This window comes from Lytechinus variegatus, chromosome 15 (assembly GCF_018143015.1).
Source record: "Lytechinus variegatus isolate NC3 chromosome 15, Lvar_3.0, whole genome shotgun sequence".
Taxonomy (NCBI): Eukaryota; Metazoa; Echinodermata; class Echinoidea; order Temnopleuroida; family Toxopneustidae; genus Lytechinus; species Lytechinus variegatus.
The window spans coordinates 8531603-8545296 of record NC_054754.1 but is presented as its reverse complement, the minus strand read 5'-3'; the positions used below and the strand labels follow the sequence as shown (position 1 = coordinate 8545296).

Genomic DNA, 13694 nt, shown 5'->3' with positions numbered 1-13694 from the left:
ATTATATTGCATTCTAATGAGAATATTTCACAGGGTGGTCTCATTCTCGTAAAGCAGTTTGTAAGGTTACATACAATCTTATAAACAAATGGAGAGTGGTAGAAGAAATTAGTGTCTCAGTCTCATATTGCAATGGAAAGAGGGTGAGTAGTGGAAGCTGCATGTGGGCGATTCCATACGTGTCGTACGGGACATTTTGTCAACAATTTCTAGTCTCTTAGCCGATTGCTTGAGCGATAAAAATTATTTTTGGTCAATCATAAAGTTATAGTGGGTAGTCATGTGAAAAATTGATTTTCAACAAAAAATATTTGATTATGGCTAAATTAAGGGCAAAAATGTGTGTCGTACAGGACTCAGAAATGTCCCGTACGATGCGCAACATTTTCACCTATAATTCCCCCATGGACAGCATATTTTTGTTGGTTGCCAATTTTTCATATGTCTATCCAGTAGTACTCTATTATTACCACAAAAAAAATTGAAGTTCTTTGTTTTTTTGGACAATAGGTTGAAAAATATTGCGAATATAGCTGATTTTTCTAGCATGGAATCGCCCATGTATGGGATAGGTTCAGAAATACATTAAATACATAACAAGCAATAAATACATTTTCACAGGATTGATTTAGATACTGGATGCAAGGTGGAATGTAAATTAACCATTTCTGTCAGAAATGTTGAAATGATAATGGATTAATCACACTTTATTACGACTATGGATACAACGCACATCATGGTGATTCCAAGTCTATAGAAAAAGAACAATATACTGGAGCTAATACACTGTTGGAAAATTTATCCTGAAATTAAAAGAAGTTCCTGCAGCAGTCTCGAGAACACCTGTAATCTTACCAAATTGCGTAATCTTATAGGAAATTGGTATTTGGTGTATGGAACCTTACAAATTTCCTTTAATCAAACACCCTTTTCCCCTTTTTAAATTGCAGAAAAATTCCTGTTTTATGAATTTACAGAATGACTCTGTTATTGCTTTCTACAAAATCTTTTTTCTGTAAAATCAGGGTCTTTTTAACAGAGTAAAAGATGAAAGTGGATTTATCCTGAGACAACCAAAAATATTATCATCTTGGAAAAGAAATATTTTGATCAATTGTGAGTACACTATCAATACAGAATATATTTTTCAAAACATCTTTAATGGTAAATGATTATAATACCTGTGTCACATTGATGTCTTATGAATACTGAGCATAATTGTGCTTTGGTCTGTGGCAAGAAACACATATTATTTCTAAAATGTATACAATTGTGCAATACAAGAACAAACAAAAAAACAAGTGGAATGCCTCTGGCCGTCTCACCTGCATCACGCGGTTCAATATAGCAGCAGTGCTCACTTTGAATACTACTCTAACTCGCACAAGATGTTCAGTGATACATGGTTACTCTTATTTCCCTTTTTTATGAACTAGACCAATAAACTTACAGAGATATGATGGTTATTCAACAAAAAAACCCAACATGGCCAAAGTTCATTGACCTTACATGACCTTTGACCTTGATCATGTGACCTGAAACTCGAACAGGATGTTCAGTGATACTTGATTACTCTTATGTACAAGTTTCATGAATCAGATCCATAAACTTTCAAAGTTATGATGGTAATTCAACAGATACACCCAATTCGGCCAAAGTTCATTGACCTTTGACCTTGATCATGTGACCTGAAACGCGCACAGGATGTTCAGTGATACTTGATTACTCTAATGTCCAAGTTTAATGAACTAGACCAATAAACTTTCAAAGTTATGATGGTAATTCAACAGATACCCCCGATTCGGCCAAAGTTCATTGACCCCAAATGACCTTTGACCTTAATCATGAGACCTGAAACTTGCACAAAATTTTTAGTGATGCTTGATTACTATTATGTCCAAGTTTCATGAATCAGATCCATAAACTTTCAAAGTTATGATGGGAATTCAACAGATATCCCCAATTCGGCCAAAGTTCATTGACCCTAAATGACCTTTGACCTTGGTCATGTGACGTGAAACTCATGCAGGATGTTCAGTGATACTTGATTAACCTTATGTCCAAGTTTCATGAACTAGGTCCATATATTTTCTAAGTTATGATGACATTTCAAAAACTTAACCTCAGGTTAAGATTTCGATGTTGATTCCTCCAACATGGTCTAAGTTCATTGACCCTAAATGACCTTTGACCTTGGTCATGTGACATGAAACTCTGATAGGATATTCAGTAATACTTGATTAACCTTATGGCCAAGTTTTATTAACTAGGTCCATATACTTTCTAAGTTATGACATCATTTCAAAAACTTAACCTCAGGTTAAGATTTGATGTTGACGCCGCCGCCGCCGCCGCCGTCGGAAAAGCGGCGCCTATAGTCTCACTTTGCTTCGCAGGTGAGACAAAAATGGGAAATGGAATTTAAGAGTTTTAAGACCTTCAAAAATAATATTTCAGTTTACATACAATTATGTATTTCTATGAAGTTATGGAGGAGAATAAAAAAAATATATATTCACTCAAGAAAAAAAATGGTTTGTGGGGTTTTATTTCCTAGTTTTTCTATACTTCAGGAGTCTTAAGTAAACATTACAAAACGAATATAAAAGCAATACTGCAATGGAATTATCAGATTGTTATCAAAGAGTATTAAAATTCAATAAATTTCAGGCAAAGTTCCCGGAAGTTATAGTAACAGATAACTGTACTCCATTACATAATATTGCATCACTCTAAAAGATTGCCAAGATAATGAGTAAAAACAAAAGAGAAAAATGTTTCTTAAAAATCTTATTCTTTCATATAAGCAAATAAATGAAAGGTATTGACAGAAAACAAAACAATAGTAAAGTACTGAAAGGGAACACTTAATGATGATCTCCCACCCCCACCAAGAAAATAAGTGAAAAAAATTATATTTTATACACCTGTCTTTTCTGCATTTAAACATCCATCCCTTAACCATTTAAACCTCGTTTTGCATCTAGATTGTCTAAAAGCCATTACATATCAGGGCCTAGTCTCACAAAGAGTTGCGATTGATCCAATCGACCACAACTATGGAAAGCCAGCAATTTCAACATCTAAAATGCATGTTTGTTCCAAACATTTTCTAGATATGGTGTACAATCAAACATTCATGTTTTTTTTTAATATTCAGTTTGCTTCTCTTTGTTTACAAGGACATTTCCTGAACAAATATTTACGCCACTGATGGATTTCCATATAGTAGCGGTTTATCGGATCAATCATAACTCTTTGTTAGATGGGGTCCTGCACAGTGTGTTTTAGTTAATTAATATTTCTGTCCATTACTTTGCTGATTCCCCGGAGAAGGTTACTCCGCGGAGTCGTCTGTACTCCTTCAGCCTGCAGGGGAAACAATCATAAAATATTAATTGAAAAGACTAATTCAATGCATGTTAAACATAATTTTGTGCAATTCTACATGAGGATTTTCCTCCATTTGAATAAGCCTGTTCACGGTTGTAAACTGCGCATTGAGCAGAAAAAGGTCATTTGAGATAAACCATGAAGCAGGCTTTCAAATTCACTGACATAGGCATTTGTGATTTGATGATTATTCATGTATTCCTTTCAAAATATTCATTTTATCACATCCAAGCTGAAGAGTAATAAATATAGCCTTCATAATCACTGGTATTCGACAGTAGCCTAAACAATAGTGAAATGTGCCAAAGGCAGACAGATTCAAAACTTTCCTTTCCAACTTTCCAAACTTTATCCCTGATGCACTATTCTAGTCACCTGGTCTATACAATGCCTTTTGTTCTTAGAATTTGAATACACTCTTACCAGTAAAGCTTACGCAACATCTACATTTGAAAATGATAGTGCTTATCCTAATGAAAAATCAAAAAGGTCATTTGAGAAAAGTTGATCATAAGCTAACCGTGAACTGGCTTATTGCACTTTTGTGTTTATACAGGACATAGATATATCTTAAAATAAGTAGAATGATATTTTTCTATACTTAGTTTTCATGCAGGCAGAACTTAAGTGAGAGATTTTCACAAATTTACGCAAGATGATTGCGATAGCATTTGCAAAGCCACTTTTATTTGGTGCACAACTCTGTGATACAGAGCCGACTTGGAAAAGAACACAGTTAAGACAAGAGAAAGGAAACAGGGTTTTCTAATCTCATACTTTGATGCAAAACTTGCGGATATTTCATGAAAGTTGTCAGCCCCAGGGACCCGTTGCAGAAAGAGTTGCGTTTAAACGTAAGTAAAAAAATAAATTGCAAGTCCCAAATGCGTGCTGTTGATTGGTTGAATATCAAGTTGCGCATGGTTTTTAGAGTTGCGATTGATTGCAACTCTTTCTGCAACGGGCCCCTGACCACTTCAGTGAAATCCTTAGTCCTGATTGGCTGAAAACACTGGTCTCTGAATGTTACTATGGTAACTGTCAAAGCTGAAAATTTAGTCAGTGCTGACAATCTTCATGAAACACCCCCGGGGGGGGGGGGGTCTAGAAAAATCTTAATAGAATGGATCTCTGCCTTACCTGACTGCATTGACCTTGATGAATCCTAGAGCATCCACCGGCTCATAGTCTCCTTTTACATCCATACTGTCAAGTGAAGAGATGATCAAGTATAAGTTAAAACAAAGATGTCACAGAGACATCACTCAAAATGATTCAGAGAGCAACTCCACCTACTTTTCATTTGGAACTGTTTTTGTTCTCTCCTTTTTTTTCTTTGATATAGAAAAACGACCCACCTCTTCTATGTGATGTGGTGATTTTTTTAAACCTGATTACTACGAGAGCATGAATGATTGCTTGTATTATAGGGAACGCAAGTCCAGAACCATGACGATATTGAATCGTACAAAATTTGCAATAGGCTAATTTTCTTACACATAATTTTTTTCATTTTTTTTTCAAGATTTATTAAAAACATGTGATCGCAGCTTAAAAGCTGAATTGATAGATGATTTACAATTAAAAAACAACAATGAAATTAACAAATAAGGAATATAACAAAACAATCAAGAAATTTACAGAAATTACAATATGAATTATAAATATCATGGTATCCTCAAGGTAATAGTGGTAATGTAAGATAATTTTTGAAAAAACAACTGTGAGAAGATGCATATTAACTAAAGATGTGAAAGACAGTCTGAGAAGTTTGAGCAGAACTTCAATAAGAAATTATCATGATGCCAAATCTGTTTGATAAAAGACAGAAGACCGAACTCAGGATGGTCATTTACTTCTCAACAATCCCAAGTTACAGTCTTTACAGGTCTCATATGTTAAAGCCAACAACCATGTTGAGGGGAAAACTTATTTTATTTCTTGCTGACCCGGCTAGTTGGTGAGAATATCATCTAATCCTTCCCACACACTACTCGAGATATACCAATGCCAATTATGAAAAAAAAACCTTAAGGCTTCATCTGGGGTCTATGTGTGATTGCTCTTCAGACTTATCACAGCGCAAAATTTGAATGGTAATGATGTCACTTGCATAGATTATTTTTGTACCGAATATAATCTGAGTAATGCCTGCGTATTCCCCCCATGACTCCTTGCAGTTTGGTTGTGTTCAGGTGGGCTACCAGAGGACCTCTCAGTGGCACCAGCTAATGAGGATACATGGTTTACCAAAGGACTTGGTACTTTAACCTTGTCACCAGATAATCATCACTCTTGCAAACAAGCTATTGCTCTCCTTGGCAAAGTCTTTGTGGAATACCCGTGAACCCCCTTTTAATGCCCTTGATCCACATGAATTTGAATCATACCTGACCCCTGAAGACGGACAGTCAACCTGTCTGAAACGTAGAGTCTCTCTACAACTCATCATCTCTACTCGCCGACTCAAGCCAGCATCTCCTCATCAGCTCTACTACTCAAGCTGTTCTCACTCAACATTCCTTCTGGTTTACAGTCCTTTTCAGGACTACTTTCAAGAAAGAATACTCTTCTCTCAAATCTCCACTTTCTCACCTATCCACTTTTTCTCTTCTTCTATCCACTGTTTCTATAACACTCCTCACATGGTGTACCGTAAACCACATCAGCAATCATACCTGACAAGTTCCTCATTGTAGAGACTCCGAGCTGACTCTCTGGCGTTGATGTAGACATGGCCTCTGTAAACAGTCACTGTCACCTTGCCTTCCACACACTCCTGGCTGCGAGCTATGCAGTCTCGGGTGAATTCACATTCTGGGCTGTACCAGAAGCCTAGGTATCAAACAAAATAAAACAAACAACACAATCATCGCTGCTCAGCTTGAAGATGTGGAATGCAAATGTTATGAATTCAGGAATGGCACTTTCCAGTCAGTAAAGGGGGAGAGGGAATTGAGAAAATAAACAAAACAGCTCCACAACCAAGCATTTTCCTAATTTATGCCATATTTTTCATAATCTTGGCAACAAGTGCGTGTGACACACACACACACACACTCTCTCTCTTCATCTCTTTTTTCTTTTCCTTATTCCCTTCTCTCCCATACTAATTTCTGGTTAGTCAGCACTCATTGTTTTTATGTTATATGGCCGTATGTATTTTCAATGTTGGTTTTTCATGATGGGGATTCATGTCATAAATTTAATACATCCGTCCCCAACATGATGATCAACCTTCATATGTGTTTTAATGTTTCATATGATGTAGAATTTGTGTAAATTGAAGTTTTTTATTTGATGTTGAATGTATTTCATGTAAATGTTTGTAAAGGGTAATGCAATTTGACTTTTCAGCCGCTATAGATACCCTTGTTGTAATAAACCGTTTTAAATAAATATCAATAACGAGTGGTACACCTCTGGCAATCTCGCCTGCATTACGCAATTCGATATAGCAGCAGTGCTGCCTCTGAAAACAGCTAATGAATAATTATTCATAGAAGAAAACACTACATATGATAATAAAATATGTCCATTCACCCAAAATGACTTTTGACCATGATCATGTGACCTAAGATGTGCAAAACAATCATTCATACTTGATTACCCTTATGTCGATGTTTCATGAGCTAGATCCATAAACTGATGCCAATTCAACACATACCGGTACTCCCAACACGGCCAGAGGTCATTAACATTTAAATGACCTTTGATCTTGGCCATGTTCCTGACATGCTCAAAGGGTATTCAGGGATACATTGCTGCTCTTATGTCCAAGTTTCATGAACTAGATCCATAAACTTTTAAAGTTATGACAATACCACAAATACCCCCAACATTACCAAAGTTTGTTGACCCTAAATGCCCTTTGACCTTTGTCATATGACCTGAAACTCGCACAGGGTGTTCAAGGATACTTGATTGCTCTTATGTCCAAGTTTCATGAACTAGATCCATAAAATTTTAAAATTATGACAAATTCCTCAAATACCCCTAACATGGCTAAAGTTTGTTGACCCTTAGTGACCTTTGACCTTGATCATGTGACCTGACACTCACACATGATATTCAGGATTATTATTCATACAGACAATTTTAGAGCCCAAATACAAGTGTTATTTTGTTGATGCACTCGACCCACTTAAAAAGTTTGTTGAACTCGCCTAATATTTTTTTCCGAGGTGACACAATATTGAAAATATTGGACGACTAGAAGGGGAATCCCCGAAGTTTGTATGGTAGGGGGTCCTAAAGCTACGCACCACTCATCGCGCGCGCATGCAGTTTTCAATGGCAAATGCGCACTCTGTGTGTGGAACTGTGACTGCAGAGTGATGAACAATTCCTATTAAATTTTTTCTACAGAGGCTGCAGTAAATCTCTAAATGCAGAGAAAACCAACAACTGTTAGGAAGTTTGGAGTTATATTCGCTTTAATTTCATTTTATCCTATAATAATTTGAATATATTTTAGAAATTGAGGCACAGGAAATACTATTTTTTTGCATGATAAATCGAGTGCGTAGCTTTAGGACCCCTTCTACATCGGGCGGCGAAATCAAGAGGTGTTCGAAAAACACGACAGGATTTTCGTATTAGTGAGTTTTGTGATATTTTCTACTTGGTTAATGATCTTTAGAATGTTTGCCACAAATTAGTGAAATATAATTTGTTAATTATTAAAATATTAAAATTGGGTCAGTTTTAATTGTTTGAAAACAAAGTGCGTAGCTTTAGGTCCCCCCATCATACAGCAGAGTCAGAGTCTCAGGGCGGGAGGGTAAGTTAAAAATTATTTGCTAAAATTCTCTGTATGAATAATAATCATAATACTGGATGTCCCATTTTTCGGTCAATACAAGGAAATATAGGACTCGCTTTGCAAAATATTTCCTTGTATTAACCTCAAGGCCATCCAATATTAAATAAATATTTGATTGCTCTTATGTCCAAGTTTCATGAACAACATCCATAAAATTTCAAAGTTATGACAATTCCTCAAATACCCTTAACATGGCTACAGTTTGTTGACCCTGAGTGACCTTCGACCTTGGTCATGTGACCTGACACTCACACATGATATTCAGGGATACATGGTTGCTCTTATGTCCAAGTTTCATGAACTAGATCCGTAAACTTTTAAGTTATAACAATTCCTTTAAAAAAAAACATGGCCAAAGTTTGTTGACCCTAAGTGACCTTTGACCTTAAACATGTGACCTAAAACCCAGGCAGGATCTAAAGTGATACATTATTATTACCCTTATGTCTAAGTTTTATGAACTAGGTCCATATACTTTTGAAGTTATGACAACATTTCAAAAACTTAACATTGGTTAAGATCTCAATGTTGACGACGACGCCGTCGCAGCCGGAAAAATCGGCTCTGCTATGCAGGCAAGACAAAAACAAAGACTGAAAAGAAAAAAATATTAGTTCAATGGTAAGTGAGGCAATTGTGTGACAATCAGGGACGTCATGCTGGGATGGGGGGCTGAGGATCAACAACCGACTGTCCAGTTGGTAAGGATTAAAGGGGAAGTTCACCCTGAAGAAAGGTTATGTGGTCTAATGCTCACTTAATCTTCTATCATCTGGCAATCAGTATGATGTCCAAGAGGTCTAATTTTCACTTCACCTACTCCATATTTTGCATTTCTGTCAAATGAAAATTAGTTTATAAACAGTCAATCTTATCCTACAGACAAAAGTGAAGTTAGACCAAGTGGATATTAGATGCAATGGGCATAGCCGAACTGGAAATAAGGCGAGATTGTTAAAGGACAAGTCCACCCCAACAAAAACTTGATTTGAATCAATAGAGAAAAAATCAACAAGCATAACACTGAAAATTTCATCAAAATCGGATGTAAAATAAGAAAGTTATGACATCTCAAAGTTTCGCTTATTTTCAAAAAAAAATAGTTATATGAACGAGCCAGTTACATCCAAATGAGAGAGTCGATGATGTCACTCACTATTTCTTTTGTTTTTTATTGTTTGAATTATACAATATTTCCATTTTTACGAATTTGACGATTAGGACCTCCTTGCCTGAAGCACAAAATGTTAAAATAATGGAATTCCACGTGTTCAGGGAGGAATGAAACTTCGTTTCACATGACAATGACGAGAAAATAAAAATATTTCATATAATAATATACAAAGAAATAGTGAGTGATGTCATCAACTCTCTCATTTGGATGTAACTGGCTCGTTCATATAACTATTTCGTTGAAAATAAGCGAAACTTTAAAATGCCATAACTTTCTTATTTTACATCCGATTTTGATGAAATTTTCAGTGTTATGCTTGTTGAATTTTTCTCTTTTTATTCAAATCAAGTTGGGGTGGACTTGTCCTTTAAAAGATGAACTGGTTGTAGATGGACTAGTATTAGACCAAACGAGATGAGACCAAATGGACGAAGTGGGTGCAGAACAAAGTGGCATTTTAACGCCTTTTGATGACAATGTCAATACAAACATATTGAAATACCTTCATAGCACTGCTCTGAGAAGCGTAGAGACAAGGTCTGCTTGATGCGACGGACAGCCTACAAAGAAAGACAAATTATTTCTTATTACATAAAAGTAGCAATCTGGATCCTAATAAAAATGATTGGATGAAATTCATCACATATCCAGTCATTAATTTCAGCTCAAAAGAAAATTTGCTGGTATTTATGACTAAAAGACCCATATCACTACCTAATATTACATATCATTTTGCTCGAGTATATGAAATAATTAAGTATACCAAATAATTAAGAGAGACAATATTTGGGTGTTTATGATTAAGAGAGACAATATTTGGGTGTTTATGATGGAGAGACAGCATTTGGGTGTTTATGATTAAGAGAGACAATTTTGGGGGTGTTTATAATTAAGAGAGACAATATTTGGGTGTTTGCAATTAAGAGAGACAGTATTTGGGTATTTATGATTAAGAGAGACAGTATTTGGGTATTTATGATTACGAGAGACAATATTTGGTTGTTTATGATTGAGAGAAAATATTTGGGTGTTTATGATTGAGAGAGACAATATTTGGGTGTTTATGATTAAGAGAGACAATATTTGGGTGTTTATGATAAAGAGAGACAATATATGGGGGTTTATGATTAAGAGAGACAATATTTGGGTGTTTATGATAGAGAGAGACAATATTTGGGTGTTTATGATTAAGAGAGACAGTATTTGGGTATTTATGATTAAGAGAGACAATATTTGGGTGTTTATGATTACGAGAGACAATATTTGGTTGTTTATGATTAAGAGAGACAATATTTGGGTGTTTATGATTGAGAGAGACAATATTTGGGTGTTTACAATTAAGAGAGACAATATTTGGGTGTTTATGATTAAGAGAGACAGTATTTGGGTATTTATGATTAAGAGAGACAGTATTTGGGTATTTATGATTACGAGAGACAATATTTGGTTGTTTATGATTGAGAGAAAATATTTGGGTGTTTATGATTGAGACAATATTTGGGTGTTTGCAATTAAGAGAGACAATATTTGGGTGTTTATGATTAAGAGAGACAATATTTGGGTGTTTATGATTAAGAGAGACAATATTTGGGTGTTTATGATTAAGAGAGACAATATTTGGGTGTTTATGATTAAGAGAGACAATATTTGGGTGTTTACAATTGAGAGAGACAATATTTGGGTGTTTATGATTAAGAGAGACAATATCTGGGTGTTTACAATTGAGAGAGACAATATTTGGGTGTTTATGATAAAGAGAGACAATATTTGGGTGTTTATGATTAAGAGAGACAATATCTGGGTGTTTACAATTGAGAGAGACAATATTTGGGTGTTTATGATTAAGAGAGACAATATTTGGGTGTTTATGATTAAGAGAGACAATATTTGGGTGTTTACAATTAAGAGAGACAATATTTGGGTGTTTATGATTAAGAGAGACAATATTTGGGTGTTTGCAATTAAGAGAGACAATATTTGAGTGTTTATGATTAAGAGAGACAATATTTGGGTGTTTGCAATTAAGAGAGACAATATTTGGGTGTTTATGATAAAGAGAGACAATATTTGGGTGTTTACGATTCAGATTTTATTTACACATACAAAATATACATTTCACTATCAAAAGATGATAATTTTAAATACGAAAATACAATCATAATTATCTGACCTTATCCATAGTAAAGTTTTCAATATCCATGTGAGCTGTAATTAGAATCTCCCCTGCTGGACACTCATAAACACCTGTTGAAAGAAGAAAAAAATATATACAGTATATCAACCTGTTGTCTACTGAATTATATAAATCCCATATAGTTTGTACATGGATCACCTGGTTCAAGTAGGCAGTGGGTTAAAGGTAAATGCCAGTTTTGGTAAGGATCTCAAAATGACTTTTTACAGAATCCAATTACCACCCAAGTGTCTGTTTATATGAATAAAAAATATGTGCCGGAGGATTCTGGAAAAATTGTGTAACTGCTGAGAAATAAGCAAAATAAGTGCGGATTCGGGCACTTCCATCGGGTCTTTATTCCAGCAATATAATATACACTGTCCCACGTGTGCCTATCTGTGTTGGTGATCTTCAGTGTGATTGATTTTCAGCTTAGATTTAATGATTTCCCAAAGTTCAGTTTATGTAACTGTACCAGATCAAGATCGACGATGATATAGTAATACTTAACCTTTGTTTTACAGGCTTTCTCACGAAATCAGTGTTTTACTGCAACTACTGTAATTTAGCTTTAACGGTCAACTATTGACTAAAAAATAATAATTTCATTTGTTTAATAATAATAATAATACGACGTTGCTTGTGTAGCACATATCACTACCTATGGGCATCTCTATGCGCTTATGTATTGCCTCACACTGTTTCTTTTCAGAAGTTCCTAAGCACTCGATATTCATGTAGCATAATTTTCCAGCTGTAGATGGGCAGCCAATAAGCGCTCAGCATTTCAAGGAATAGATTCCTGTCAGGTATCCAGTTAAATCTTAAGCAGAGTAGCTGTTACATGCTTGGCATTCCAAGGAATAGATTCCTGGATTATTATATTGCTAAAAGAAATTTGCAACAAACATTCATTCTAATGATAAAATGTGGGTACAATGCCAAGAAAAACATCAGTTGTATGTTTCCTAATGGAAGACAAACTTGTCTAATGGACAATGAATACATTCAACTAAATTTATTCCCTTTCTTTACAAATACAATATTCAAAACCGGGAGATAGTTTTAGATAAATAGGAGTAAAAAAATCTTTCCTGTAGTTCTACAGCAGAAATTACATAGAAGACATCTTAACTGACCTCTTGACTTCATCCCGATATATCTATTCTCAACGATGTCAATCCTTCCAACACCTTGCCTTCCACTAGAAAATAAAAATAAAAACATTGAGATCAAATAGTATGAATGATTGTTTGATTGAATTTTAAAAAGAGTTAAGACATAGTGTAGTAGGTTTCACGGTAACCTATGTATCTTTCTTGGGCAAATGTTGGTCCTGAAAAGGACCACCCAATTTTGACGTTTCGACAAGTGTGTTCTTGTCGTCCTCACGAGAATGAGCAAAGTTTGTAAAAGCAGGCCTTATATACTCTGTCGAAGTGCCGTACGCACGGTATCTCACAGGGTACATGTGTCTGATTGGCTAGATAAGTCACATGACATCCACATATGTGGATGTGGGTGACAACACACAAAATTGGGCGCGCAAAACCAACGACAACCGTAAATGCCGTCAGTTATCATTCCCGCTAGGATTAGTATGAATGACAAAAGCCACCACTTCCGCCCGTGCACTGCAGTGCTAACACGTGTGTGGAAAGTCCCGGTAGGCTAATTAGGCAAATTAGCCTCTTTGTCTAGAACGGTAAGCCAGATATTGCTGAGTTGGAGGCCGCTGTCTTGAAGAACAGTCTCCAACGCTTCTCTGACTTTCCGCTGATGCCAGTAGGGGACACGGGTGACCAGTCTACTCTCATCCCAAAGGATCCGGTGATCATGCGTATGAGCATGTTAAGTTAAGACATCTTTATCAAAAGTCAGGGTTGCATCTTTCATGCAGGAATCACAAAAGCAGCTTATTGTTGCTGACCTTCAACATCATTTAAGTCAAAAGCCACTTTGCAAGATCAACAGCAACTGTTTTGCATGACTCAAATGCAGCAAGCGTCTTTTACAGCAGCTTTCCGCCATTCCCCATTGCTTTGTCTACGTGAAATGTGAGGATTAGCGATGAATAGATGCTCGTGGGACTCCTGCAGGTAAGAAGCAGCTCTAACTTTTGGTAG

At 35.7% G+C, this 13694-nt stretch overlaps 1 protein-coding gene across 1 annotated transcript in view; it reads right to left on the bottom strand.

Moving 5' to 3' along the window:
• Window positions 1-3243: 3243 nt before the first annotated feature.
• Window positions 3244-13694, bottom strand: part of LOC121428509 (argininosuccinate synthase-like) — a 43113-nt gene continuing 32662 nt past the window's right edge. Inside the window, exons 9-14 of the mRNA XM_041625168.1 lie at window positions 12708-12772; window positions 11563-11636; window positions 9895-9952; window positions 6072-6228; window positions 4534-4599; window positions 3244-3369 (exon numbers count right to left, since the gene is read on the bottom strand). Of these exons, the coding sequence (XP_041481102.1) occupies window positions 3312-3369; window positions 4534-4599; window positions 6072-6228; window positions 9895-9952; window positions 11563-11636; window positions 12708-12772 (478 nt within the window). The 3' untranslated portion in view covers window positions 3244-3311. The remainder of the gene's footprint in view (window positions 3370-4533; window positions 4600-6071; window positions 6229-9894; window positions 9953-11562; window positions 11637-12707; window positions 12773-13694) is intronic.